At 44.2% G+C, this 26,841-nt stretch overlaps 1 protein-coding gene across 1 annotated transcript in view; it reads right to left on the bottom strand.

The window, feature by feature from the left end:
* Positions 1–24,278, bottom strand: part of LOC147734885 (alpha-N-acetylgalactosamine-specific lectin-like) — a 71,583-nt gene extending 47,305 nt beyond the window's left edge. Inside the window, exons 1-2 of the mRNA XM_086953664.1 lie at positions 24,199–24,278; positions 14,221–14,265 (exon numbers count right to left, since the gene is read on the bottom strand). Of these exons, the coding sequence (XP_086809790.1) occupies positions 14,221–14,260 (40 nt within the window). The 5' untranslated portion in view covers positions 14,261–14,265; positions 24,199–24,278. The remainder of the gene's footprint in view (positions 1–14,220; positions 14,266–24,198) is intronic.
* Positions 24,279–26,841: the final 2,563 nt, after the last annotated feature.

Raw genomic sequence — 26,841 nt, 5'->3', positions numbered from 1 at the left:
GTTATGTTAACCCTCCCCGGAGGGGGTTAATCCACGAGCTGACAGCTTCAGCTGCAGTGGGAGGCAGGATGACTCCTCTGCTAAAACCGAAAGCAAACCAACAGACATGCTTTCGGTTTCAGCAGAGGAGACCCCTGCCTCCCACTGCAGCTGAAGCTGTCAGCTCGTGAATTAACCCCCTCCTGGGAGAGTTAGCTCTTCCCAGCGAGGAGAAAAATTTTCCAGGGATGTTTCAAGGCATGGGCGAAGTGGGCTCTGGGCAAGGTGGGCTCTGGCTCAGGGCCCCAGCCTTTCAAAGGGGGAGGGGTGGGTTGGGGGGGGGGCTGACTGAAAGAGCCAGCTCAGATCTACAGAGTCTTGACCTCATGACCATGACATTTTTTTAAACCCAATGTTGTAAATAGCGTTTTTCTATCATTAATTTTTAATGTCTAGGAGTCTATTACAGACACTTTGCAGACATAAGGGGGCAGATTTACAATTACTGGCGCATCCCTGCAAATTAGCAGGGATGCGCCAGTAATTGTGCGCCGCAGCTCCGCCACCCATGATGCACCGCATTTACAATGCAGCGCACCATGGGGCAAAAACGGCACAGATGCGTCACGCATCTGTGCCGTAAAGGCGGCGCATTGCTGGAGTTGCGTCACAAGCGCGACGCAGCTCCAGCAATGCTCTGGGGGGCCTATTCTTCCAGTGCTGCGTCAAGCCTTACGCCTGCTTCAAGCAGGCGCAGGGTTTTGACGCAGCATTGGCCTAAAAGTGACTGAGTGAAATCTTGTAGATTTCACTCAGTCACTTTTAGGAGGCGTTATTGCACCGGAATGCCCCCCACTGCGCCGGAACGCCTCCTTATGGCGCAGGGCTTTACAACGTGACGCATCTCAGTGCGGGGGTATTTACAATGCGTCACATTGTAAATACCCCACACCATGGCGCATCTTTTGCGCCACCGCTGCGTCACAAAAGTGACGCAAGGGTGGCGTAAAAGTGGCGCAAGGGGCTTGTAAATCTGCCCCAATGTGTTTATGCGCCATGCAACATCCATATAAAAAGTTTATTTCAGATCAATGCATGACCTCACATATGAGAAATGGGAGGGTGTGACAGATTATTTGCATTAATATTAGTGAACTGCTGGTGTGCTACATACTGAAAACACACATCACTATCCCTGAATATCAGATGTACACACATTTAGTATTTGACCAAAGAAGGCATGAAAGAGCTGAGACTGGATCATAAAATCAAAGCTGGTCTGAACTGGGGCCCCCAAAATACATTTGGCCCAGGGCCCCCAAAATCCTTAAAACGTCCCTGAAAGTTTCTTTCAAATTACACAGGCAGGCGCGCAAAATGCCAACCAGCCATGTGTTGTTTAAAGAGCCTGCATATTGCTTGCCTTGACACTAAATAGCATATATTCAGGGCCGGCTTTAGCGCTGATGGCGCCTGGTGCGAGAATCGTTTTTGGTGCCCCCACACCCAATGACTGCCTCCTCGGATTCTCTCACTACCACCAGGCATATGTGCCATTCATAAGTTATTGCTAAACACAGCGCCTCCCCATGAGGTCGGCGCCCCCTCCATAGGTCAGCGCCCAGTGTGGCCGCACCTGTTGCACTGCCCTAATACCGGCCCTGTACGTATTAATTTGTAATGTGTCTTTTCTGTCTTTGTTCCCTTTTATTATCAGTCATGGATTATTCAGACAGCTCTAGAAAACAATTAAAAGTTCTTTCTATTTATATTTGCTGTTCAAAGTATGCTGAAAATACAGCTTTAGGTGACTGCTTATATTTATATCATCTGTGACATCAAAATAATAAGCTGGCAATCCTAATCATAAGATTGGAAGTTTGTTGAGGGATGAGCACATTATTTTCTTCCCCCACCCTGATCCCTGGTTACTGCCATAATAGCAATAGTTTAACACATTTGAAACCCTACACTGCAGTCAATAACATGCTGAGTTATTTCAAGTGTCTGGAGTTGCACCTTGCATTCAAACAATTCGCTCCTCATTCTCGCCCTTCACTTTCACCCTCACCCTGCACTCACACTGATCCTGATACACTCACACCATTCACCCACTTACCCGCCACTCACAGTGATCACTCTGCACTCACAGCAATCACAGTGCGCCCACACTGATCACAATGCACTCACACCATTCTCCCGCTAACCCTGCAATCACACTGATCACCATGCACTCACACATTCACCCACTTACTCTCCACTCACAGTGATCACTCTGCACTCACAATGCACTTGCGCTATTCACCATGTATCTCACCCTGCAGTCACACGAGCACTCTAATCAACCTGCACTTGTGACACTTCACTCACCTATCCCCCTCACTGCTTAATCTGTAATCTCACTCAAATAAGCCCACCACTAACCATACATTCATTCATCCCACTCGGCACTAACATGTGCACCCAAATTTATATGGTCACCTCACTCACCCCTGTACACAAGTATGGGAATGTCCTGCCCCATCAAGGTTTTTTGTCCTAAATTACAAAAGGAGACATCTAAATGCAATTCAATCCAGCCTTCCGGGGGCCCCTTGATAGAATCAGTTCTGTTTGCGCCCTGATGGCCTGGAATCATTCCTAAACAGATTCTTGCAAATACTGTTTTGTTTATTTTTTTTTTAATGTGATTGATGTGAGGGATCTAGTACTATTTGCAGAGAAATGTGTTTGTTTCATGCAACAACCATAAAAAAGTTAACTATAAAAAAGTTAGATCCAAGTGTGTCCTCACATATGAGAAATTGGAGGATATAACAGATATTATTATTTGTAAAATTAGTGGGCTGCTGCTTTGTTACAACAGTGAAAACACATCACTATCTCTGAATAATAGATGTAAACGCTTTTAGAATTTCGACTACAGCGCATGTGCACCGTTAGTAGCCTGGCTAAATAGGGTATTGCAGAGCTGAAAGTAAATCATTTAAACTCAAAGCTGTACTGAACAGGGGCCCCCAGCATAGTTTTTGCCAAGGGCACCCAAAATCTCTAACATATCCATGCCATCACAAAGTCTGTCAGATAACATTGCTCTGAAGTAAAATAGACAACATCATTAATTTATTATTAGTTTTATTTTTTTTAAACATAAGCCTGACGTGTCCTAAACCCCCATTGCTTCAGGCAAGCAACTTATCGTACCACTAAGGAATTCTCAATTAGGTGTTCGTTAAGCACCCTCTCTGCTGACTTTCAACTGTCTAGTAAAAACAATTTGCGCACAATTTATCTTGGAAAGTGGTGTTTTGAGCTGTGTAATAAGCCTCGGTCATTTCACCACACCCACTCACAAACCTGCAGTTTACTTAACACTCTCATTGTATTGAACATTATTTGCTGGATATGCCCGGAATATGCGCGTGGGGGTCGATTCCAGACATTTCCGTCAGGTGGTGGGGGGCCCAACATCTAAAAAAATTCAGCTGGGGGGGGCTCAGCCTACAAAAGTTTGAATAACTCTGTCTTAAATGGACAGTGATATCGAAAATCGAAGCTGATCCACGAGGAGGTGACAGTGATTTACGACTGTCCCAACGTGAGGCGACGCTCATTCTGAAATGTAATACTGCTGTCAATGGGCTAAATGAGATCTCAGAAATATTGAAACTTTAACCTGCAGTATCTCGGAGTTGACCCGTTTAACTGTGGCATGTCATCTCTCTCCATGCACAGGGTCTGGCACATTTAGGCTGACTGTGCTTCAGTTGTTCCATTTGTTGTTTGTTGAGCATTGTAAAGAGTGCGCACCCTTCGTATAGTAATTGTTATACATGGACCCACTGGGCCCCAGCTTCAGCTTCCTTTTAAGTGGTTTAAACATGGACTTTTTGCTTAGCATAAATGTACAGTAGTCCACATAGCTGGCATGTTTAATCGTGTTAATGGGTTTAACCACCTCCCCACAGTCTGATTACACCCTGTGGTTTAGGCTTCAGTGTCATTAACCTTCCATAATGGCAGTTACCATGTATGTGCGCAGAGTTTCAATAAAGTTGTGCAGTTCCCATAATTCTTTGCTGGACTTGGCGCCGCGTTCTAGCGTTACCGAGGCGCCACACGCCGAGCAGAGGATCTTTAGCGGACTCCCCTTTTAAACAGGGTTTGTGCATCTCACGTTATCTCTGGTTTCTAAACACATGCCTTTGGCATAAGCAACTATGTGTTCCTTGACTGTAGTATCGCTTAAAGTGGTTGTGATTCGGGTTTTGTTTATGTTGGTTCACAGAACAACTGAGTGGTGAATACAGTCATATTTTGATTGACAACAGTACCGTCCATTGATTTGTCAAGTAAAGACGGTGATAGTCTATATGGACAGATGAGAGGGCAACACACCGGGTCACTCCATGAGATCTAAGTTGCCTTTTTTTGCCAGCTTCAGGTTGAAGTCCGAATGTCGGGAAGTGATGAGGGGTAACTAAAACAATTGGCCTCTACGCCTCGGGAATCCCTTGGATTTTCGGTACATTGGTATGTGTGTTGATGTAAAATTTGAGAATTGCCCACATCGGTTGTAAAATTCGATCTGTCTAATAGGGATACCACCTGCTTCCCTCCTAGATCGACAAGAATTGTCGGAACTGATCCATTAAGTGCCTCAATAATATTGTTTGAAGTTCCAGGGACTTTGGATGACACCGCAATGTAAGCCCATTATTTCACTCATACACGGCGTGCATTTTAATATGCAGATTTGACGGTGTGTAGGTTTACACCTTTTTTCCTTTTTTCATTTTTTTTTCCTTTATGAGTTTTTCATTATTATTGTTCCATTTGCAGGCACACTGAGGACTGATGGAACTAGAACAGTTTTTCTCCTATGAGTAAGGTAGGAAGCGTATGCACCGCTTGGGTGCTTTCATGCCGTTGATTGACACTAAGTGGTCGGAGTAGTAAGAGTATGTGTTTCTCTTTCTCTTATAGATTGTGATGGTCCTGAGGAGAACCCAGCTAGTCAAAGGGTTCAAAACGCATCGACCTTGCACATTTTCTAGTCAAACAAACATATTTAAAATTAAGTTGGTGTTTGTGATGCACTGTAACATGATTCTTTGTTTACTGTGTTGATATTTTGGTGCATTGCTTTATTTAAATGGGTGGTCAAGTTTGATGTTGTTTGGCTGTGTGTGTTGTGTTCCCTATTGTGTTCTGCCTTTCCAAAAACTATGAGTGATTCTGGTTTAACCCTTAGGTGAACTCGTGAGTGTGTGGAGTTGGTTATGTGTTGGGAATGAATGTTGAATAGATGAAAGAGAGTATTGAGTGATTGTGATGTCTCTTTATAAGTTGTGAAATTGGGAAGGAATGGTTTCTGTATTTTTTGTATTTGTTTCATTGATCCTTTATTTGTATCTGTACGTATTGATTGAAGATAGGCTAAAGATTTAAAAAAGAAAGAAAAAGTGTTTATGAATTCAGTGTTCATGGAACCTGGGATAGACTAGCATTGGTACCAGTTATAAAGTGTATGGTAAACAGTGTTCAGTATTGGCACTTGTTTTGGTTTGTGCTATTTTGACTCTACCTTACTGAGTAGAGTCGAGGCCCTTGGTTGTTCCTTGTTTGCATAATATGGGCCCAGGACACAATCACCATATAGCAGAGCAGAGAGTCTACTCAAGCCCACCCTGCGAGTGTCTGTCTCGCCCAGATTCAGCGAGGTCTCCAGATCATTTAGATATAAACAAAAAGGAAAAGGGCCAGTACACACTGGCCTCATTTTAACGGGGTTGGTACATCCCCATAAGTGCCATACCTAATACAGCCCGCCACATCCTCGTGCATTTGTGCTACAAGTGAATCACAACCTAATTCATTACATTGCCAAGCATTTTGCGCAGGCCGATGTGTGTCAAAAGAAAAATCTATATGGCTCAGTGTTGCTCGGCTATGTTACTCTGCTATGGTACATAGGTCTGGGGTGTGGGGTTATTGTGACACAGCCACTCTTCAGGCAAATGAAAACATGTGTGTCAAAGTTTTTTGTGCCTCTCCAAATCCTTGCCCTTATTCCTTTCTCACGTGGAACTAGGCCTGTTAAACCTAGAATATTTAATGAAGCTGGCACCACTTAAGCTCGGGCCCTCAGTGTGGGCAAACGATGAAATGGCCTTAAACCAGAACATTATAACAGATTGTCTAAGTTTGGAAAATGCCCAATATATACCCTGGTTAGGATATGTGAAAGACCAATTTCCCTTGCTAGGAGATCTGAGCTTTTAGATTGTCCACAAGCTATTATATTGTTCTCTAAACAACAACTAAAGATACATTTCCTGGCCTTTTACTGGCGGCAAAAACAAGACAGTGAGTTGGGGAAGTAAAGAGAATCTGCCTTTATCCCATTTGTGACTATGGCCCAGATGGAACTGTATGTATATTTTCCTCCACGGCATGCATAGAGATGTTATTTGATATGGTTGAGATTTAATAGAATGCACTTCCTGTCTCTAGCAAAGCTTCTCATGAATACAACACATCCCATGTCCTTGTGACTCAAGCTCTCCACAGAATACACTTTGTGAGAAAGTGATCCTGTTTGCCCTGTCCACCCCCACTTGTTTACTTATTCTGGTGGTAACTGACTCTGACTATGCCCTGGGCTCTGCTGTCCAGGCCCAGTGCACTGATAAAAAAAATGGTAATTAGGTATAATTACAATTGGCAATGAAATACCCCTGTAAGTCCCTTATATATTAACCCCTTCGATGCTCATGACGGAACGGTTCCGTCATGAGCATCGGTTGGCCTGTGCTCATGACAAAACCGTTCTGTCATGAGCCCGTTGGCTCATTAGAACCTTCAGCACAGCGCGAGAATTTGCGCCGCGCTGAAGGTGATATGTTAAGGCAAGGGGAATTCAAACTACCAATAAGTCCCTAGTATATAATAAGGCAGGGAGGTTTAGAGACTCAGCAGAGTTCCTATACTGAAGGATGCACTGCTATGGTGCTCACTATTATAGGCAGCACTGCTTTGCAGACTGTCTTTAAAAGTAAATTCTATGCAAATTTGTCTTTGGAATTAACGGTACTTCCCAAGAGGAATTCTACTTTATATTTACATATAACTCACAACTAAGGTCTCCCCTAAGTGCCCCAGGGTTGGGGTGCCATTTACCCATAAGAAGGGATAATCCTTGAGGAGGAAAAACTTCCAATTTAATTTTTCCCATTGTAGATATTTAGCTCTGTAGGCTTATACTGGAATATTTTATTGAAGTATAAATATTGCTAGGAAGGAGCTAAAAAGATGTCCTTCAAGGACAATGAATATTGGTGATGGTAAATTCAAGAATGTGCCACTGTTGAATGTATCAAAACTAATATAGAAGAGAAGTTATAGGACTTTCTTTTCCATGCGCCTCAATCCAGCCTTCAAGCAGCCTCTGATGATTAGTCAGCCTTAACAGGCTTAGCCAGACTGTTTTGACGAGGTGATAAGTGACCTGCATAGAGCAGATGATATCTGATGGGGGGAGCTTTATAGCTGCAGAAAGCAGGTCAGGATGAGGGATGGGTAAATCAAACTGGGCTTTCAAGAGATCAGGACAGTAAGGAATGACAGCCAGTACCTCCCAGCCAGATGGCATGCCCGAGAATGGAATTTCCTGAAGGTCTGTAGGGGAAGTGTTAACAGAAATGAACCACGCAAGTAGTTTTAGCCAGGTCTAACTCTCCTGGAGAGGAATTCTCCATTTTGAATTTTAAATGTCAGTGGTTTGTGGGACAAGAATATGCCACACTATGGAGGAAGCTACAATGCTTTTGGGTGGCACCCTGCACCTCATTGGACAAGGGTGCCCCCTGCTTGAAGCTCCAGATCATTGAACAAATATGTGAGAGCTGCATAGCCACTTGGCTTTGCTACCTGAATCTACAAGGAGAAGTAGGACTGCTCTGCTGGAACCCTGGTCTCTACCCCAAAGGTTTGCAACCAGAAGGACTGCTCCTGCTGATTAAGTAGTGGACTCCCTGAAAGCAACATATTATCATAGCTCCCTGCACCATCTCCATCAAGAAGTCCCCAGCCTTGGGTGCGTCCAGTGGATTTAAGGATTTGGCCAGATGCGTTGTGGGAACTGTAGCACCAAACTTCCAAGGACTATCTCAGAGTTTCTAGACCTTTGGAATTGTGTTTTGAACCCTTTGCACTCTCAAGAGGAACTACAGGCAGATGTTCCTGAAGTTTATACCATCTTTTGTAAAAAAAAGCTCTATACGTGGACCGACCTAACGTGGGGTTAAGCCATGGTGCGAATCCGGTTTGTTGAAGTGCCTTGCTCACCGTCGAGAGAAAATCATCAGGAAAAGTTTCTAAGTGTGAAGGTAAAATTTTGACCAGGGCCTCCTGCTTAGTATATTCAACCAGGGTTCCATTGCATTGGATTCAAACTTTGACTTTGTCCCAGTCAAGTGCGACCAGATATCCCAGGTTAACGCTGTATGTTTTTAAGAATGTATATATCAGGTACCTTATATTGAATTTTTGTCCTTTTGGTGTCATTTTGAAGATAAAAACATTTCCTATATTTATAAATTGGTGTGGGATTTTTAATGTGATGTGGCGTACTTATTTACCTTATTGGTAATTTTAAACAATCTACATACCTGTCTCCTGCATTAAGTCTGCCTGCTTGCAGCCAGCTACCTAGGGTTGAGCCAGAGGCTAATGTATTAAAACCTTTACTGGACCTTATATTGTATTGGTGGCCTTATTGCTAGTGATACGTCCATACTCACCCTTACTAAAATCCATCTTCCACCACACTTCATTTCTTTTTCTTTCGCAAGTTATATGTTATTCCGAGGAAAAGGTTTTCACTCCCACTCTTGAGGGTCCACAATGTTAGGTTATGACAGCCTGCTGTGCACCAACTACTGCTGATCATCCCAATACACCTGTTTGAGGGTGTATAAATTCAACTCTGCGGCTGGTAGAATGAGAAAAATGGTGGGGAAATAACTGGATATCATACTCTGGGGATAATCGTGTGTGGGGGCAACCTTGAAGGATTACCAGTGAAACGTAATTAAATTGTACCTTTTTGCATATTGTGGCATTTTCAACATTTTTATCAGCATGTTTCAGTGGAAATTTCTTTTAAGTGGTATATTGAATCATCTTTGGTATTTTAAACATGATACATGGCTGTGTATGTCTTTGCTTTTATGCATATATGTTTTTCTATCAACTGAATTAAGCTTGTTATGACTGACTGATTCACCGATGGATTGGAACGTTGAAAGGGTCTATGGATGGTTAAAAGATGAATGAGTACAATGACTGACACTACAGAGGATTGAATGGTATGGTATGGTATGGTAAAAGGTTTTGTACCGCGCTCGGTCACCATACGATTTCATGGCGCTCATAACAAATGCGGGGAGGCAGAGGCGAGTGTTTACTCAAAAGCAGACTGGAAAAGATAAGTTTTTAACAGTTTACGAAAACAGCCATAGGTAGGGCAGTGTCGAATGGCGGACGGGAAAGCGTTCCAGGTTTTGGGGGCACAGAAAGAAAAACAGTAGCCACCATGTTTTTTACGTTTACTTTTTGGAATAACTAGCAGATTGTGGCCAGAAGAACAAGGTCTCTGGAAGGAACATAGCATTTCAGTTTAGAGGAAATAAAGATAGGAGCAAGATCAGACAGGGCTTTAAAGATTGTACAGCCCAGTTTCAAGGTACAACGTTTGGCCACAGGGAGCCAATGAAGGCTCCGCAGTAGCGGCAAGACGTGCTGGTGTCGGGGTTGGTGGTAAACCAGGCGTGCAGCCTGATTTTGCACGAGTTGCAACCTGTGAAGGAGGTATGCATGGATACTGGCATACAAAGTGTTGGCGTAGTCAATTCTTGACGTGACCAGGGCCATGATGACAAGGATCAGTGCGTCTCTGGTAAGAAATCTACAGATTTTTCGTATCCTGCGTAGTTGGAAGAAGCAGGATGACGTAACCGCACTGATCTGGGGCCCCATGGATAAGTCACTAGAAATGACCACGCCAAGACTTTTCACAGAGTTGACAGGACGGGGAGGGAGCCCTAGTGAGGGAGGCCAAAAGCTGTCATTTCATGGATTGGCTAATCCACCCACCAGAACAAGCTCAGTCTTAGTAGGATTTAATTTGAGTTGGCTATGATACATCCACTCATCTCAAGCATGGTGGACTGAAAAGTAATACAAGAGGAGAAGGAGGTATCAATGGGAAAAAGTAACTGCAAATCATCCGCATAATTAAAGATGGTAGCAGCGGACTTACGAAGGGAGAAGATCAGGGGTTGCATGTATAAATTAAATAATAAAGGGGATAAAGCGGAGCCCTGAGGGACACCGCAGGACAAGGGAGAGTAGGAAGCCGAGAAGGTAGACAGGTGCACTGCCTGAAAGCGATTATCCAAAAAGGACGTGACCCACTCAAGAGCCATGCCCTGAATACCGGCGTTCCTGACACGGTCGATCAATATTGCATGATCGACCGTGTCAAAAGCCGCCGATAGATCCAATAGGACAAGGGCTTGAGGGATGTTATTATCGGCGCCCTTTCTGAGGGTGTCTATGACAGCCACAATAACCGACTCGGTGGAATGGAGAGGGCGGAATCCGGCTTGCTGGGCCTCCAGGAAAGACGAAGTCTCGATGAAGGCACTCAGGCAGCGGGTGACATGGGTCTCCAAAATTTTCGCCAAATAGGGGAGAAGGGAGATGGGTCTATAATTGCTCAAGACCGTGGGGTCCGCCTTGGTCTTTTGGTGGATTGGTGTCACAACTGCCTGTTTAAAGGAATCCGGAACCACCCCTGTCGCCAACGAGTTGTTGAGTAAAGCCAGGGGAGAGTCGGGGCAGGCCAAAAAGATTTCCCTAAGAACCTGGGGAGGACAGCAATCAATAGGGGAGCCAAAGCTCACTTTATGCAAGAGTGAACAGAACTCTGAAAGGGAGATCGGAGGAAAGGAATCCAAGCAGCAAGGGTTTCCAGGAGGCAGGGGAGGGGGGGTGGGGGGATGAGGGCAAAGGACTATTGTTCTTAATAGTGATGATTTTATCCGTAAAAAAGAGCTCATTCACAATGGAAACGATATCCTTTGCCTTAGAGGCGGACTCCATGATTTTTGGAGAAAAGTAGATTTTTTATAGGCTCTCAAACGATCCACGAAATCAATTTTCAGCTGGTAGTCGGGATTACGCCTCCAACGGCGCTCCGCCTGACGTAAGGCCAGCTTATCTGCCTTCAGTTGGTCCGTAAACCATCGCTGGGCGTCATGAGGGCGCCTAGTTTTTATATTTTTTAAAGGGGCGACGGTATTACAAGCAGATAATAGCCATTGATCAAGGAGGAAAGCCTGGTGGGACACCAGGGTCGAGGTCGGAGGAATTGTAGAGGCCAGTATGGAGTGAAGTTCCACCAGATTGGCTTTCTTCGAGTTCCGGGCAGTAAAGTTGGTCAAAGGGGAAGGACGATTAGGAGTGACCAAATTAAGAACAAGAGAGATAAAATAGTGGTCTGACCAAGAGCATGGGGTCACAATTGGGGAGGAGATATCTAGATTAGTTGTCCACACCTGATCTAAAATGTGGCCTTTACAGTGGGTTGGATTAGTGATGTGTTGATAATAGTTCAGACCTAATAAGAGGTCAGAGAATTCCACCGAGAGGTGACTTTCTCGGGGATCAGAGGGCCAATAGTTAAAATCACTGATAATCATAACCTTGGCATTGTTAATAGTAAGCTGAGAAATAAAATCAGCAAACTGTCGGGGGAAGGAGGGCATAAGATCAGGAGGTCGGTAAACAAGAACAACAACAAAAGAGAGCCTAGGAGACATACATTTAACAGTGAGACTTTCAGTTCTAGGAATCGATGCACAGGCTAAAGTAGTAAAAACATACTGGGAGCGAATAATAGCAGCCACCCCCCCACCGACTTGCCCTGCTGGTCGATTAGCTTGCAGGATATAATAGCCGGCAGGGATGGCAGCAAGAATATCAGGGACAGAGTCCTCAGTCAGCCAAGTCTCTGACAGGAGAAGGATATCTACAGATCTATCGTCCAATAGTTGGAAAATTTCCAGCTGGTGTTTCACCAATGACCGCGTGTTAAGATATAACAGTGGTGTAACCTCCAGCGGTGGCGGGTGGAGGTGAGAGGATATCGGCACAGGACAAGGAATCAAAGTCACAGGGCTGAAGGTGCTTGGAGGGACAAAAATACCACAATCCAGTGCAGCCTGTTTAGCGTGGGCCGGTAAGGAAAGTGCACAGCGAAGCAGTAAGAGATCAGAGGAGGAGTAGGTGATAAAATGGGCATTATGAATGGCCCCGGGCCACGATCGGCCGCGGACGGGCGCAGAAGGGTGAAATGAACTCTTCTAGGGTGTGTTGAGCTTCACTCACATAAGCTCATGGGAGATTTGAAACAAAGTGGAGCCAAGGGTTTTTCATTCTTTCAGAATGATTCTCATGGAACAGCTTATTTGTAAAATGGATAAAACACTTCTAAGAGCACCCGAGGCTTCAGGAGCACAAGAGGGGACAGGGGGGAGGGGGGCAGGTGTTCAGGACAGGATCATGATTGGTAGGTCTCAGGACAGGTTTGGTTTAGGGGTGGGCGAAGTTGTGAAATGTTTTCCCTTTTTTTGAACTATTAGAGATTTTGAGGGTAGGAACGATCCGGTAGTTTTAAAATGTGAGGGCCAGCGTCAAACCCAGTCTGCTTCAACAGGAAACAGTTCCCAGTGCTTAAGAGGGGCTCCCAGGTCTCTTCACCTCCAGCTGAGAGCCTGGAAGGGAACAAGGCAACAGAAGGGACTATCAAAATCTGACATGATTGACAAAATATGATTATCTGGCCTTGGTGTCTGCCTCCTCCGGTCGTGTCTGAGGCTGGTAGGTCGATTCAGGCAGTGCTTAATTTGAGCCAGTGGTTGCCGGTGTGAGGAACAGGCATTCATTTTTGGGTAGTGGCACTTATTTTTCCCACATCACATAATTGCCTGAGGGAAATACAGAAGGAAGAGCAAGACAAAAAAGTTATTAAGGGAGAAATAAGGAACCTGCAATGGTGGAATAAAGGGGCAGGGAGTGTCTGGTAGTGCATTAAAAAGGGATGAGGTGGATTGAAGACCATGTAGCCTTGATATTCAGTGCACCAACGCTTAATTGCACTGGCTGTGGGCTTCTGGGCAGAGCTTGTGACCCCGGCACTCAATCTTTTACTAATTAAGCACTGGTCTCAGGCATTAAGCAGTTGAGCGAGTACTTGACTGTGCAAGCATAATAGCAGAACTCCGCACTTTTCAAAGGTGATGCCGCCATCTTTCTCTTTTACATTCACACTGCATGCGGAAGTACAGTGATTGCCCAGCCTCCCTCTAACAACATGACATGTGCATGTCTTTGATTGGCCAAGGTGAGAGCCTCATTTCCGGCCTGACTGCATGAGTAAACATTTGCGTGGCCAACCGTCTTCTCCTTGAATAGAAATACAGCGTCTGCATGTAGCTCCACCAATTAAAAATTATAAGGGATGAAGAGGTGAGTTAACAAGAATGGGCAGATAAATCCTAGGGCCTGTAAAAAGAGATTAAAGATGTCACGCATAGATGACTTTCCAGAACCTTTGATGTAAGACGAATATGTTTGACCACTAACAACCCCACTCTGGAGTTCTTTTCTGTGGTGAGCCAGAACTTGGAATCACTGGTTTGGCAGATGCAGAACTAGTCCTTAATACCTAAACCTAAGCTCAAAGTGCAGTATACTCCTGCTACACATAAGACTGGTCAGTTGCATAATGCGAAATGATAGGGCCCCCTTCAGAACATGATGTGTGGCCCGCAGGTTTTCATACCTCACAGACATCCATAGGTTTTAGACTGAATGGGGCCCTTATGAAGGCAGATATACTCCATCATTGACACCCTCCCCCCCTCTCCCCCACACTCCCAATGACACCATAGAAACACTCCTTGCGGGGCACTAGCATCATCAGACCTCATAGATCACTAGAAGAGACACTCAACCCAAGGGTGGAGAAATGAGACACCTTCCCTTTCATCAGCGCCCCACAGTCTAACAGATATTAACTGCTTAAATATTGCTGTACCTGAATGATGCAAATAGTTCATTTAACAAATCATGTGATAGAAAATAAGCTACATTTTAAAAATTGTAACAAACCTCCCACTGCCAACAAAAGTAGCAGGATAAATGTCATCATGGTTTCTGAAAAGGAAAAATATAGGAAAGAAATGAGTTATTTGTTAAGGTTTTGCTGTGCAGCACAATAAAAACCTATGGGATTATTTACAAGCCTCTTGCATCTTTTTTTAACATGGGAAAAGTGACCTAATGGTGGTGCAAGGGGCTTGTAAATGACCCCTAGCACTTAAAAGTCAATGTCATGTTCTGAGCTATTCAGAAAGGCGCCCAGTTCAAAATTGTTTTGCATTATTGGGTAGTTTTGGGAAGGACAAGGACAGGAAACTAGAGTGAGGCCTTTTAGGCCTTTTAGAGCCCTGTTCACTGTCTTTTTGTGCCTCTGATTTTTAATGACTGTGAGAACAGGGGTAGCTGATACAGTGTCATGGATAGCTAAGGGCAAGGCAGGTGTAGTATGTGCTACCCTGGGCTCTAAATGACAACCATGGGCAAAAAATATCTTTTAAATGTCTGCACTGCCTCAGCATACGTCTGTGCATGGTCATTGTTTACCTGATCAGCAGAATCAGCCTATAGGGAAGAAAAGGCCTATACGTGTGAGCTGTGATATTTGGAGCAGGAAAGGTTCAGTTGGCCTTTTTTGGGCTGAAGACAATTCTGTGGGTAAAGCTCATTTTAGCCAGCTTCCAGCAAATGGTTCATAAAAGAAACAGCACCTTTAAGGCTGGGATCAGTCTGAAGAAAACTATAGGAAAGATGGCAGACAAAGAAATCAAGACATGAGAGGTGTGGAAAGAGACTGCAGTCTAAGCGCTGAACGAAAATATGGATCGAAAGAACAATTGTCAGAGGTTGTGGAAGAGGAGATATGGTAGCTTGAATGGTAGTAGAATAGGTGTGGTAACTTGAAGTGGTGATAGAAGAGGAGGTAAGGTATGTAGGAGAGTAGGATCTTCTTCTTATAGTTACCCCCACTTTTTGCTGATGTTTTACTGTTTTCCACTTAGACTGACTGGGATCCTAGTTTCCAGGACCCAAGTCAAGCTGCTTTCTCCTCTAAATTGATTGCATGTACTTTAGATACACTCCAGATTGGATACTGAGGTACCCTTATCAGTCCCTAGTATATGGCACTCTATGTACCTAGGACATAGGTACCCCAGATGCCGCCCTTGGGCTGCAGCATGTATTGTGCCACCCCTGAGAGACCATTCAAACTCACACCACAGGTTTGCTACTGCAGCCTGTGTAAGGTGGTGCATGTTCCCCTTACTTAGATATAGGTTCACTATATATGTCCGATATCACTGCCCTAAGGCAGACCTTATCAATCCTGAAGGCAGGGTGCTGGGTTTTATGTGCGAGGGTGCTCCTGCATAAGCAGAGCTACTCTGCAGCCTTCGGGATCTATTTTCTGTGGTTGTTTGTGATGCAGCCAACCATATATATTTAAGTGCAATATAACCTTGCGGTAAATGCTAACATTAAAACGGTTGCTTGCAAAAATGTTGTGTTTGGTGTCAAACACCTTGGAATCATCCCTTCCCACCAGTAACTGGCGAGGGATGTATGATTCCACCCTCCTAAAGGGACATATGCGACATACTGGTACATCTGGTGCTAGCTTTCTCGACCTCGGCATCACAAAATGTATGCTGCCAGTCACACAAGCGAGTCTGCCCTCCTGCTGCTGAGCCAAGCTCGAGCAGGGGAAGGCTTGACAATGGGTTTCCTGTCACAGGGAGGTATGACCACCTCCCAGACAGGATTTTGTGTATTGGGGCTGGGTGGGTGCACTCTGAGACTGTTTGTAGTCTGCCCTGGGGGCACATTTGGTGTCCCTGTGCATAGCCCAGTTCAAACCTGTTGCAGGAGCCAATTGCTCCTGCTCTGGTGCGAAACTGAACAAAGGACTTGGGTGTAACCATCCCTCTGTCCTGACCTCCCATAGGTGGGTCCCCAGAGTTTGTCCCACCCCTTCCTTGGGTATAAAGAAGGAACCCTGATTACAGGACTTTAGATGTTACCTGGACTAAACTCTTCAAGCAGAAACCAAGTACTTCGACGATCTACACTACGCTGGATGACTGATGAATCTCCCTTGGAGTGAACGAGTTACTGCCCTGCGCTGCAGGCACCTTTAATGCATCTGGCCAGTTTCCATCTCCCAAGCTCCTGAGGACTCCAAAGATTTCTGCAACACAAGATGTAGGTTCCCTCTGAGGTTGATCTGCCCTCTCAGCAATTCTGAGACCAGTATCCCTCATGGGGACCGTGCAACCTTAACCCCTGTGCACAGTGTACTTTTGCAACATCATATGCTTTTTGGCAGTCCCTGCAGCTGTGCTTTTGGCTATGTGTAGTCCTGACCCAGAGCAGTAATTGCACTGAGGATTTTCGGCCTACACTCCACAAGTGTTCCGTGGGCTGGTATTTTGTAATTCAGTTTGAGGTACCTGTGCGATCCCTGGTTCGTTGGCCTGTGCGTCTCTGTGAAGGTAACTTTGACTTCTCTTGGGCTTTTCTGGTTGCTCCAGATGAGCCCTGACTCCCCGTAGCTTGGAGAGTCCCCTGGACCTTGCTGGTCCACACAGGCCCTGCTTTCCTCTGCCTGCATGGGTTGCATTTGGCATTGCTTGTTGATATTAAATCTGGACACTAACCCCTCAGCACTCGACATCCTTCATGGGACAGCTCACCTCCAGACTTTGGTTGTCGTCAACTTCTCTTGGTCCCCGTGGCTGCAGAGTCAAGCTCCCCGTCATCTCACCTGAAGCACCCGACAGCGGTGGGCATTTGTCTACTGAGCCCATAGTCCCCCTGAAGTGACCCAGACTCTGTCCCGTCTGCTTTCAGGTTCTTCTCACCTCAGATCCAGGCTTGGATTCCACCAGACATTTTTTCATTTTCCCGGCAGCAGCACTTCTTTGAGTCAAGCCATTTAAAAACGACAAAGGTTTCCGACATCGATTGACACCTATGCACCCAGCTCCCCTGGGATAGGTAACACGGGTACTCTGGTACTCACAAGGGTGCTGGCCTTAGAACCTTCTATGTTCCAAAGGTTTTCCTTGAAGTCCTCTCCCAAGTGTCCTTAATCCTTAATTTTCCAACCGCTACTTTCCCATAGAGTTTTACAGAGCTCGCTCCTTTGTTCTCACACTGCACCCGTCCTCCGTTTGTCCCCTATGTCACTAGCTTGGGTGGTTACTTGGGGTCCCAGAGATTCTATGTGCTTAGGCACTCTGTCTAGTTAAGTCGTGGTTGTTATACCACTTTCTTAGTATATGGTTTGGTCTCCCCCTGGAGCCCACTGTTTATTGTGCTGTTGTTTTAGTGATTTAATATTGTGTGATTTGTGCTCTAATCTCATAAGGAGGTTCGTAGAGAGTGTTTAGTAGTAAATACATATATTTTATATATCTCTTGTGTGGTTCTCATTTCATTTTGTTATTCAGGCGGTTCTAATCTGGTAAAACAAGCTGCTTTACATTCCTTCGAGGCTTAGCCTGAAGGCTTCTCTCCACAGCTACCACTAGGATAGCTTTCTTTAAAGGTTGTCTTTGACCTATTCATCAAGAAGAGTTGTTTGGACTGGTGCAAGGTGCCCACTTTGTTTAGTGGACAGCATATACCAGGCCAAATTCTCACAAGGTAGCTTTGTGAATCCAGAGACACCAGACTTGGGGGTCGTTTCTCTTCCCAATTGGAAATCATACTTGGTGAAAAACGACTTTGCAGGGTTTTCACTACCAAGACATGTACAACTTAAAAGTACATGTCCTGCCTTTAAATACATTGCATCCTACCATTTGTGGTATCCAGGGTCTACCACCGAGGTGACTTATATGTATAAAAAGGGATGGCTTGGATCTGGCAAAAGGGTTATTTTGCCAGGTCGACATGGCAGTGTAAACTGCATACACAGGCTCTGCTAAGGCAGGCCTGAGGTGTGGTTAAAGGGATACTTACTTGTAGGCCCAATAATAGCATTCAATTTACTGGCCCTGGGTACAATAGGTACCAAATTACTAGAGCCTTATAGGTAAATTTAAAATGCCAATTGGGGATGAACCAATATTACTACTTTTAGTGGAGCGAGCACAAGCCCTTTAATATTGGTTAGCTGTAGCAAAATGGTAAGTGTCCTTATACCAGCAAAAACAAGATCAGAAAAATGGAGGGAGGCAGGGAAAATGTTGGGTGGGGGGAGACCACCCTAAGGGGGTCAGGTCTAACAGAATCTATGCATGATGGGGCACTCGGTGAGTGAGAGAGAGAGAGAGAAACTTGTTTATTTAGACCATAGTCTTTTAAACAATACAAACAAAATGCAAACAGAATCGGACAAAGTACGAGCAGACAAAATATTCCTACGTCATAAATAGTTAAAATTCATATTTGTTAAAAAGAAAAAAAGAGAAGGTTAAAAGAGGGTAACACCTCCTGATGCACAATTCATTAAACCCAAATTTTACCGAAGTTTTCACATATCTGGAAGAATAAAAAGACAGATTTAAACTTTATAAAAGGCTTAAAGGAACTTAAAATCAGTGCCCATCCTTCGATATCTCCCTACCAAAATCTTTTACGGCCTTCAGGAATTTGCCCAATGCGATTGCAATTTCTAGCGAATGCATCTCTGTTAGTAAGCCTATCGCATGGGCACGTGTAAATGTCTTATGTGATAGGAATATAGGACGTAAAAACAATTTCCTTAAATCCTGTACAAATGTGCAATCAAGCAAAATGTGCAACATATCGTTTCTTATACCACGCCCACACTTACAATTACCTTCTGGAGCAATCAGTACAGATTTTAATTTCCCGTCTATCTTCCAGGGGTTGATCCCAACCCGGGTCCTTAATATTTCATGTCGTAACCCTTGGTTAGGCAATATTTCCAGATAAGGGAACCAGCCTTCATTTACCCATGAGATCTTTAACCACTGTACTGACTTTTTCTCCTGCATGTAATTTAGGTCCTGTGACCTTGAGAGCGACTGGCCTTGTTCCCTAAGTGTTTTCTTTGTAAAGTGGCCTATCAGGGTGTTATGGGCAGGACTCAATTTAAGACGCCCTGATACTTTCTGGAGAGTCTTTCTCACCTCCTTTGCCCAGCCAAGATTGCTTGTCAGGATTTCCTCTCCACACCATTGTGAGACCTTAGGTGTCACTCCTGGGTCTTGGCGCTTCCAGAATCTTGCTAGGGCCATTTGAGATTGTACACTCCAGGAAATCAACCCTAGTTCCATTCTGATTGCTTGAACCATTGTACAATTTGGTAAAGACAATAACATTTTTAAAATGTTTCCCTCTTCCTGTTCCCACGTATGTTTACCGCTCAAGTATAACACTTCTGCCCCATACAATACTTGGGGGGGGATCATTGCTTCAAATGCCTTTATCATTGGTTTGTGTGTCATGTCTCCATATTCTTTATTAAACTTTTTTAGCCCACAGGTGGATGAGAATGCTTTTGCCTTTTGAGCCTCCAAATGGGTGCGCCATTTTAGTGCACTGTCAAACCAGAGGCCTAAATATCTATATTCATTAACTGTCTCTAGTTTGTCATCACCCAAAAACCAATTGAAATTCTTCTTACTCTTCCCAAAACATAAAACCTTAGTTTTCTCCCTATTTACAGTCAGTATTTTCCTATCACAATAGTGTTTAAAAGCGGTTAATTTCCTTTGAAGTCCTATTTCAGTTTGATCCATGATCACTAAGTCATCAGCATAAAGAAGGCAAGGGACTTTATGGCCATTTATTTTTGGGCTTGCACTTCTTTCTACTTCAAGGGCAGCGGGGAGATCTGCCAAAAAGATTGAAAATAACAGGGGTGCCAAGACGCACCCCTGTCTAAGTCCGTTCCCTACTAGTATCTTGTGAGTTAGTGCCCCCTGCGTATCTCTAATTACCTGGGCCCAGTTTCCACTGTGAAGCTCTTTTAAGATCATCAACAAGCCAACCGGTAATCCATACTTTGACATATCTTCCCAAAGTTTATTTCGATCCACAGAGTCGAACGCTGCCCTAAAATCGACAAAACAACAATGTAACTTCCCATTTTGTTCTATCGATTTCCGGGCCAGGGCCCATAGGGCGAAGCAGTGATCTATTGTAGAGTGGCCTTCTTTAAACCCACCTTGTTCCACTGGGATAATTGCTCTCTCTTCTGCCCAAATCTTTATTCTACCCAATATTATCTTAGCAAAAATTTTCTCTCCAATATCGAGTAGATTAATTAATCTATAGTTCTTTGGTGCATTAACGTCCCCTTTTTTATGGATCGGCCTAATTATCGCACCCTTCCAAGTACTAGGTATTATTCCTGATTTTAGAATTACAGTGAGTGACAAATGCCAATGTTACATCTTCTTATAGGGGTCCTTGAAGCATTTACATTCTGTGTACATATACAACCTAGACAGCCCTTCAAAAGGCTGCTAATCCACCCACCACGACTGCATAACCAATAAGGCTATCCAGAAGCATCCCTATATGAAACATAAACACAACTTTCTCTGGAAAATGCCTGTAATAGACTCACACATCACACACATTAAAGATAAATGAAAGGGAAACATTATTTGAAACAATCTGTTTAAGAATTATTCAAGGTCACCAGGGCAAGACTCTCTGCTGAACAGAGCTGGCTCTATCAGGGGACCCCCTGAAAGGCTGGTACCCTGGGCCCTTCCTAAAACTCTTCTGGCTGGTTTTAGATGATGTTAGAAAGCACATACATTAGCTAAATGGATCACATAGACTTTGGCGTGAGCTGGGCTGCCAGAGCTTGCGTTGCCTGCTATTGGACTTTACATGTTTCCCAAGTGATGTCCAAGAAGCATGAGGATCATTAATTCTGGATCTAGGCTACTAGGAGAATGCTTCAGAAGGGAGTTTAAAACCCTAGAACTCAAGTGCAAAGTCTTGCAAAGTGACACAAAGAGTGCTTAATTTGAGCTGGTGGCACACGGCCGGTGCCAAGTGCATTTATGTTTGGGGATGAGCACTTATTTCACTGAATCAGATTTTTACTGATAGCAAGAAGGAAAACACACATAGCAGAAAGGAGGAGGTAGAGAAAGACGGACAAAGCATCACAAATGGAGAAAGCAGGTAATTGCAAGAGTGGGATAAACTGGCAGGGAGTGTCCGGTACTGGATTAAAGAGGGCGGAGGTGAATTAAAGGCTACACAGCTTGGATCTCGTGCCGACATCTAGTTACATCAGCTGCGGTCTTCTGAGCTCAGCTTTGGGCACCGGCACATGTCATTTACAAATTAGGCACTGGACAAAAAGCAAAGGAAAGGCATGGAAGGGCATTTACTTTCCAGTGCAAAAGGTATTTTGCAATTGAAAGGTCCCTTTTCTCAGCCCAAACAGCACTTTGCACCTCTTTTCAGCCTAATGGATTTTTTGGGCAGTACTTGGATGGTTATGACAAGTCCCTGTACCTTTTTACCTTGATCTGCAAAGTTAGGCAGACCAGGTGTTCGTGCCATAAACTAACGCCTTCTTCAAGCAGGAGTCAACCAGGAGAAATGTTGTCATTTTGTGAAATATTCCACACGTTGTAGTTGTGTTGCACTGCACAGCACACATAAAATGTGTGGAATGTTTCAGAATTTGTCTCTGCATAGTATGTTGTACTGGAAGTGTAAGCTGCCTCTACAGATCCTATGCTGGAGGAGCAGATATACACCTCTGCACCATGATTGAAAGGGCGTGCGTGGCACAAGGCCACCTTTATAGTCGCCACCACAGGATATAATAGCAGTAGGTCATGTTCTTAATAAATATGGCTCTGCGCTGCTCCGCCCTCTTGCACCACCCATAGCACCAACGTTGGTTACCGTGCTGCATTGTACTAACCAATAATGACTCCGGCCCTGGGTGTTGGTTAGGGCTGAGCTGGTTGGACCCATGGAGATGGTGGGTAAGAAGGGATTTTAATGTTAGGAGCTTGAAAACTGGTCCCCGAAGACTGAGGGCATTACAGTGTATGTACACGCTAAGATATGCATCTGACACACCATATGATTGATGACTGCAAAGGAAAGGGTTTTTAGTGTCTCAGATATTTAAAGGGCGCTCTACCAAGGGTGGACGCTGTAGTAATCGGGTGAACTTGGTAATTTAAGGTGCAACAGGCGAGCGGGGAAGACCCCCTAACCGCTCAACAGTATGCTAACAAGAGCTAACATACGAAACAACTACTACCGTGATGCCTATGCACACAAGCACAGAAATCTTTCACAGTCGTGTATAGTTCTGGTATTTCTGTTCTTGTGTGCATAGGCATCACGGTAGCACCATATGATTGATGCTCTGAGTGGAAGGAGGGCTCACATCTAGAAACAGGGCTTCAGGGTAGGAATCAAATCTCTGCTTGTTCTTTGACAACAATCTGAAATGGACTCCTCTGGGCTTGAGCTTGTGTTCGAGCACATTATGACCTTTTAGAATTCAAAGAGGGATTCAAGAATACTTCTATAAAGCTATGAGTGTTGCTGATTTCCATGAGCACTTCTGGAAATCATTCTAAATTCTAATCTACTACCTTGGAAAAGAAATACAAATGTATGACTGTGAGAAGTGTACAATTTACAGGACGGTATATTTGAACTTTAAAACCTTTATCTTTCTAATTTGGTGGTATCCCTACCCATTCTCCAAATACCTGATGTTGTCCTTCGAATAATGGATGATGGTAACTCGTGTCTTCTTACTGTGCTTAACCCCTCAGCGGCTTTTGATACCGTCAACTGAACATCTTCACCCTGAAAGATCTCCTGGGATTCAGAGGAAGTGCTATTCATTGGTTTGTAACCCACCATCAAACCAGAAGCTGGTGAAGGTGGTCCACGCGCTGCAGCTGTCCCTCACAGGACTCACGTTACAGCGGGCAGGTTCTTCGTTGCATTTGCAACAGAGTGGTTTTCCATTATTACAGCTATTCAGGGCCGGCATCTATGTTAATGTGGCTTCCTAAACCAATCCTGAGTTGATTCAATGGTGATGAGCTTGAAGAGAGTGGTGTACAATGCGCTGTCGTAGAGTCTGACAAACACCCATTTTAAATCATCAACATTATCATCAGTCACTCCTCTTTCCTCCGCCCTCATTCCTTATCCCTCATTTCTCAGCTGTCACTCATCACCCCCCATTCCGAACCGCTCATCCATCATTTCTCATCCCTCACTACTTAAGCATCATTCCTCGTGCCACATTCCCCAGCCCTGAGGCCTCACTCATCAATCCTTATCCATCAGTGCTAAGTCCTGACGCCTCATCCCTCAGCCCTGAGCCCTCGCTCATCAATCCTTATCCATCAGTGCTAAGTCCTTATGCCTCATCCCTCAGCCCTGAGCCCTCGCTCATCACTCCTCATTCTTCATCCCTCACTCCTCATTTCTCACGCCTCATCCCTCAGCACTGAGCCCTCGCTCATCCCTCCTCATTCTTCATCCCTCACTCCTCATTTCTCACGCCTCATCCCTCAGCACTGAGCCCTCGCTCATCCCTCCTCATTCTTCATCCCTCACTCCTCATTTCTCACGCCTCGTCCCTCAGCCCTGAGCCCTCACTCATCTCTCCTCTTCCATCTCTCCTCGTCCCTTCAGTTCACATCTATTTATTTCCAAATAATCCTTTTTGCAATCAAACATGACAGTCGTTTTTGTCTTACAAAGGAGGCCATTCCTGAAACACTGGTGAGCATTTGCTAAGGTTTGCGTAGATACATGACAATTTCAACGTCCCGTTCTTTTCAATGATGGAGCCTCCTTACTGAAGCAGAGAGGAAGGCCTGGGCAAAAACACATCCCAAAATGCACCTCGACAAGACACAACAAGCAGTTTTGTGGCACTCTGAGTAGAAAAAGAATGGGTTTTGTGAAATGGTTGTTAGCGCTGAGTCTGTTTACAAGTCATACATGCAGACACACAGCCTGATGCCCCCACTCCCACAAAGACGACAGGCTTACCTCACAGAGTTGCTTGTACGGTGCTAGGCTCAACAACCCTTGGTCTCAGAGCTCGTGTGATCTGCAGCTCTCACTGCATGCCCTCTTATATTTGCAGTCCTGGGCACTACCTAGAATGACTTCCTCCTTCATGAATTGCCCACCCCCCTGCTCCTTAACCAGAACATAAATGCATTCGCTGTTCATTTTGAATAAACAGTGACAGGTGTGTCGCAGAAATGCAGTCAGGTGAGGTAAGGCGGATTCCAGAGCTTATAAACTGCGGATGGAGGTTTAAGTGACTGTTGTTTTGCACTTCCTGGATTATAAAATGCCTTCCATTCTTAAGAACGTAAATTGTGACCGTAATAATTCCCCTTCTCGTCCTTACTCCCTCTTCTGAAGACTGTAAGCTTTCTCCATGTTGAAGACAATTTTCTATTAAGATTTTCCCAAATTGATATTTCCTTGATGCATCTCACGATAAAACTGTTATGTAGGCATTGACGTATGTACAAAAAGAAGCATTGGCTTGGGCGTGTGAGAATGGATATTAGAGCTACTCTAAGACAGAGTAAGGTTTTTATAGACAACCATCATTAAAAGTCATTTCTTTTAGAAGTGAAATTTCCTGCATTTGACTACTGGTATCCTGTGCCACTACCCACTGTTTAAAAAGGTCACACTCTGGCCCAAGCCCTGGCACCTGCTTCAGCTAAACTCCTTTCATTTCCTTATGTCAAACCAAACACTTGGCCTGCTGCGGCTAATGCGAAGAAAGCTCCCAGCTGTGTTTAACCTCAGGGCCTGGTTTTCCTAAAGTGGATAAAAAACGATGTATTTATTTTATATGAAAAGTTTTATAAAGCTCGAACATGGCTCGTATGGGTATCAGAGCGCTGTACGAAGGAAAGGAAACGAGGGGATGTAAAAAACATGAGTACAACACCAGGGAACTTAAAAAACAAAAACAAGCAACAACCTACAAAGGTAACAACCCATCTTGTGGGACACGTAAAGAACCAGGAGAGCAGCAATTCTAAAGGGCACATGGAGACACAAAAATGAAAACTTATTTGCAGAGGCATAACAAAATGTCAACAGGAAATAAAAGTTAGTGAAGCTGGCTTCAGGCTATTGCTGTAGATGGTCATTCATGAGTAACCCTTTGACTTGTTTCTTGAATGAGGAGGCAGAGGGGTTAGATCTGATCTCTGGAGGAAGAGCATCCAAATTCATGTAACAAAACCAGAGAATGTACGATTGCAGGATCTTTTCATTTTGCATTTTGGGGTTTAAGCAGTAGGGAGTTATAGCTTTTAGGGTCCGATTGGTAGACAGGGGTATTGTAGTGAATAGTTTTGTGCATCAAGCAAGCCATCTTGAAACTGATCCTTGCTTTGATAGATAATCAGTTTAGTTGAATTAGGTCAGGTGTCATATGGTCATGTTTCCTGGAACCAGTGATGAGTCTGGCCACAAAGTTCAGGGTGGCTCTTAGAGGTGCCAAACTAGCTTTAGGTAACCCAGCCATGGTCACCATTCCATATTCCAAACGTGAGATAACTAGCGATTGGACTGTAGGTGCCACATATCAAAATAAGGAATCGCAAAAATTGTGATTCCTTATTTTGCTCAAGCATTGAAGGAATCGCAATTTCGCGATTCCTTAAATGCTACGTAGGAGTGCCTTTGACATTGCGAATATGTCTTAAGGAATCGCAAAATATGACCTACTCCAAGTTCAAAGTGCCATGTGGCGCACAGACATGCCCTTAGGGCATGTCTGTGCACCACATGTACTTACAGGCACATTCCAGGGGTGCAACAGGTGTCCTTTGGACACCCTGGCACCCTTGGAATTGCGATTCTCAAATTGCGATTTTCTCATAGAAAATCTTAATTTGAGAATGCATCCCCATTCATTCCTATGGGCCTCTTGGCCCATAGGAATGAATGGGACACTCATTCCTTAATTGCGATTCACAATTTGCTAATCGAAATTAAGGAATTTTTTAAATTCGAAAAAAAACCGGCAAATTTTTACCTACATTCCATTTTGCAATTCTCAAATAGCGATTCTTTAAAAATCGCTATTTGAGAATCGCAAAATATGAATCACCTACATATGCCCCAATGTATTCATTACAAAAAACACAACAGAAATGAAGAAAACAAAACTCTAAGGAGAGCATTTCTTGGAATTTAAACAAGATCAGTTTCAAGCAGCTTAAAATGGCGCCAAGAAAATGGTGCAGCAAATGCTAAATTACATAGGGAATGTGCAAACGTGAACATTTCTATTCTAACAGTGGGTCCTTTGCAAGCCTGGGTGAAGTTGAGGTCAGAAAGGAAAGCTTTGAAGGAGCAAAATAAGGGATCATTTGTGTCGTTGCAATGTAGGTTAAAGTCCCCAATGAAATTATGGTTGGGGTGTTCATCAAAGTATGAGGCAATTGTCTCCATGATTTGCTCGATGAAGAGCAAATTGTCACCTAGTGGATGATAAATTATGTGGAGCAAACAGATTATTTTGCCATTGCATCCGATTTCAATGTCTAGGTGTTCAGTGGAGGAAATAATAAGACTTTGAACCAGTCTCAAAGTGAAGATGGATCGATAGATGCAAGCAATGCCATGCCCACCCCAACTTTAACAGGTCTA

Source organism: Lissotriton vulgaris, chromosome 1_2 (genome assembly GCF_964263255.1).
Source record: "Lissotriton vulgaris chromosome 1_2, aLisVul1.2, whole genome shotgun sequence".
NCBI lineage: Eukaryota > Metazoa > Chordata > Amphibia > Caudata > Salamandridae > Lissotriton > Lissotriton vulgaris.
This window is presented reverse-complemented; position numbering and strand designations above follow the sequence as displayed.